Source organism: Cyprinodon variegatus, unplaced genomic scaffold, assembly GCF_000732505.1.
Source record: "Cyprinodon variegatus isolate N-32 unplaced genomic scaffold, C_variegatus-1.0 Scaffold189, whole genome shotgun sequence".
In the NCBI taxonomy this organism is placed as follows: domain Eukaryota; kingdom Metazoa; phylum Chordata; class Actinopteri; order Cyprinodontiformes; family Cyprinodontidae; genus Cyprinodon; species Cyprinodon variegatus.
Genome location: NW_015150642.1, coordinates 4,402 through 5,995, shown reverse-complemented (window position 1 = coordinate 5,995; position 1,594 = coordinate 4,402). Strand labels below are relative to the sequence as shown.

General features: G+C 54.8%; 1 protein-coding gene across 1 annotated transcript in view; it reads left to right on the top strand.

The window, feature by feature from the left end:
- The window catches only part of fasn (fatty acid synthase), a gene marked incomplete at its 3' end in the record, with an annotated part of 46,443 nt that overhangs the window by 40,654 nt on the left and 4,195 nt on the right, over nucleotides 1-1,594 (top strand). The window contains exons 28-33 of the mRNA XM_015379296.1: nucleotides 100-278; nucleotides 375-494; nucleotides 580-702; nucleotides 831-1,054; nucleotides 1,140-1,341; nucleotides 1,424-1,575. Coding sequence (XP_015234782.1) covers nucleotides 100-278; nucleotides 375-494; nucleotides 580-702; nucleotides 831-1,054; nucleotides 1,140-1,341; nucleotides 1,424-1,575 — 1,000 coding nt within the window. The remainder of the gene's footprint in view (nucleotides 1-99; nucleotides 279-374; nucleotides 495-579; nucleotides 703-830; nucleotides 1,055-1,139; nucleotides 1,342-1,423; nucleotides 1,576-1,594) is intronic.

Here is a 1,594-nt window from a genome sequence, read left to right as displayed (position 1 = left end):
GTAGCAATATTTTATTACTGGTATTAATAGTAGTACTATTATTATTGGAAGTGTTTGGTCTGATGTTAGGCTCCGCCTCCTCTTCCTGTGTGTGATCAGGACCCTGGAGCAGGCCGCCTCTGTGCCTGTAGTTTATGCTACTGCCTATTACTCCCTGGTGGTGCGCGGCCGGCTGCGGCCCGGGGAGTCTGTTCTCATCCACTCGGGTTCTGGAGGCGTCGGCCAGGCGGCCATCGCTATAGCGCTCAGCATGAACTGCAGAGTCTTCACTACAGTTGGTCAGTACACGGCAGGCGGTCTGCACTCGTTTGTCATCTCAGACAAGCTCCGCCTCCATCTGATCTAAGCGTCTCGGTTCTTTTTGGGACGAACAGGTTCTGCAGAGAAGAGGGCCTACCTGCAGGAACGCTTCCCTCAGCTGTCTGCAGAATCCTTCGCTAACTCCAGAGACGTCTCCTTTGAGCAGCACATCCAGCTGCAGACCAAGGGCAAAGGTCAGCCTCCATCTGAGTCGCATCCCCTGGAGCACGCGCTGACCAGCTGTAGTGACCAATCCGTGGCTGTTTCCTGTGGTTGCAGGTGTGGACGTGGTGTTAAACTCTCTGGCCGAGGAGAAGCTGCAGGCGAGCGTCCGCTGCGTGGCCCGACACGGACGATTCCTAGAGATCGGAAAATACGACCTTTCCAACAACTCTCCACTGGGTAAGGAAGGTTCTACTGCCTTTTCTGATCTAGATGAAGTATTTCTAGATGAAGTATTTTGAAGCTACTTAGTGTTGCTAGATGTTTCTTTTAGAAGCAGTGTTCTTAGTTCTGTTGGACCCGTCCAGGTATGGCGTTGTTCCTGAAGAACGTGGCCTTCCACGGCATCCTGCTGGATGCGCTGTTTGAGGAGGGCAACAAGGAGTGGGAGGAGGTGTCCCAGCTGCTGAAGCAGGGCATTCTGGGAGGTGTAGTTCAGCCTCTAAGGACCACCGTTTTTCAGAGGGATGAGGCGGAGCAGGCCTTCAGATACATGGCCCAGGGCAAACACATCGGCAAAGTGGTCCTGCAGGTCGGTCTCCTCCTTCATCATTCCTCATCATCATCATCATCGCAAAGATCAACCTGATCTAGCATTGTCTCTCCCGTTTCCTCAGATCCGCAGTGAGGAGCAGGGTCCAGCTGTCCAGCCCGCCTCCCCTCTGCTTCTTCCCGCCGTTTGTCGTACTTTCTGTCTCCCGTCGCACTCTTACATCATCACTGGCGGACTGGGAGGGTTCGGCCTGGAGCTGGCCCAGTGGCTGATTGAGAGAGGAGCCTGCAAACTGGTGCTGACCTCTAGATCTGGCATCAGGAATGGTAAGGCTGAGCGAAGGACGCCAGCTGAAAGCATCCCATGATGCCTTTCAGAAGGAGAAACTAAAATCCACTGTTATTGCAGGTTATCAGGCCAAGCGGGTTGGCGAGTGGCGCAGGCAGGGCGTGAGCGTGCTGGTTTCCACCAGTGACGTCAGCACACTGAAGGGGACCCAGGAACTGGTCAGAGAAGCCAGCGCACTGGGCCCAGTAGGCGGAGTCTTCCATCTCGCCATGGTAACCCCGCAGTCAGCTT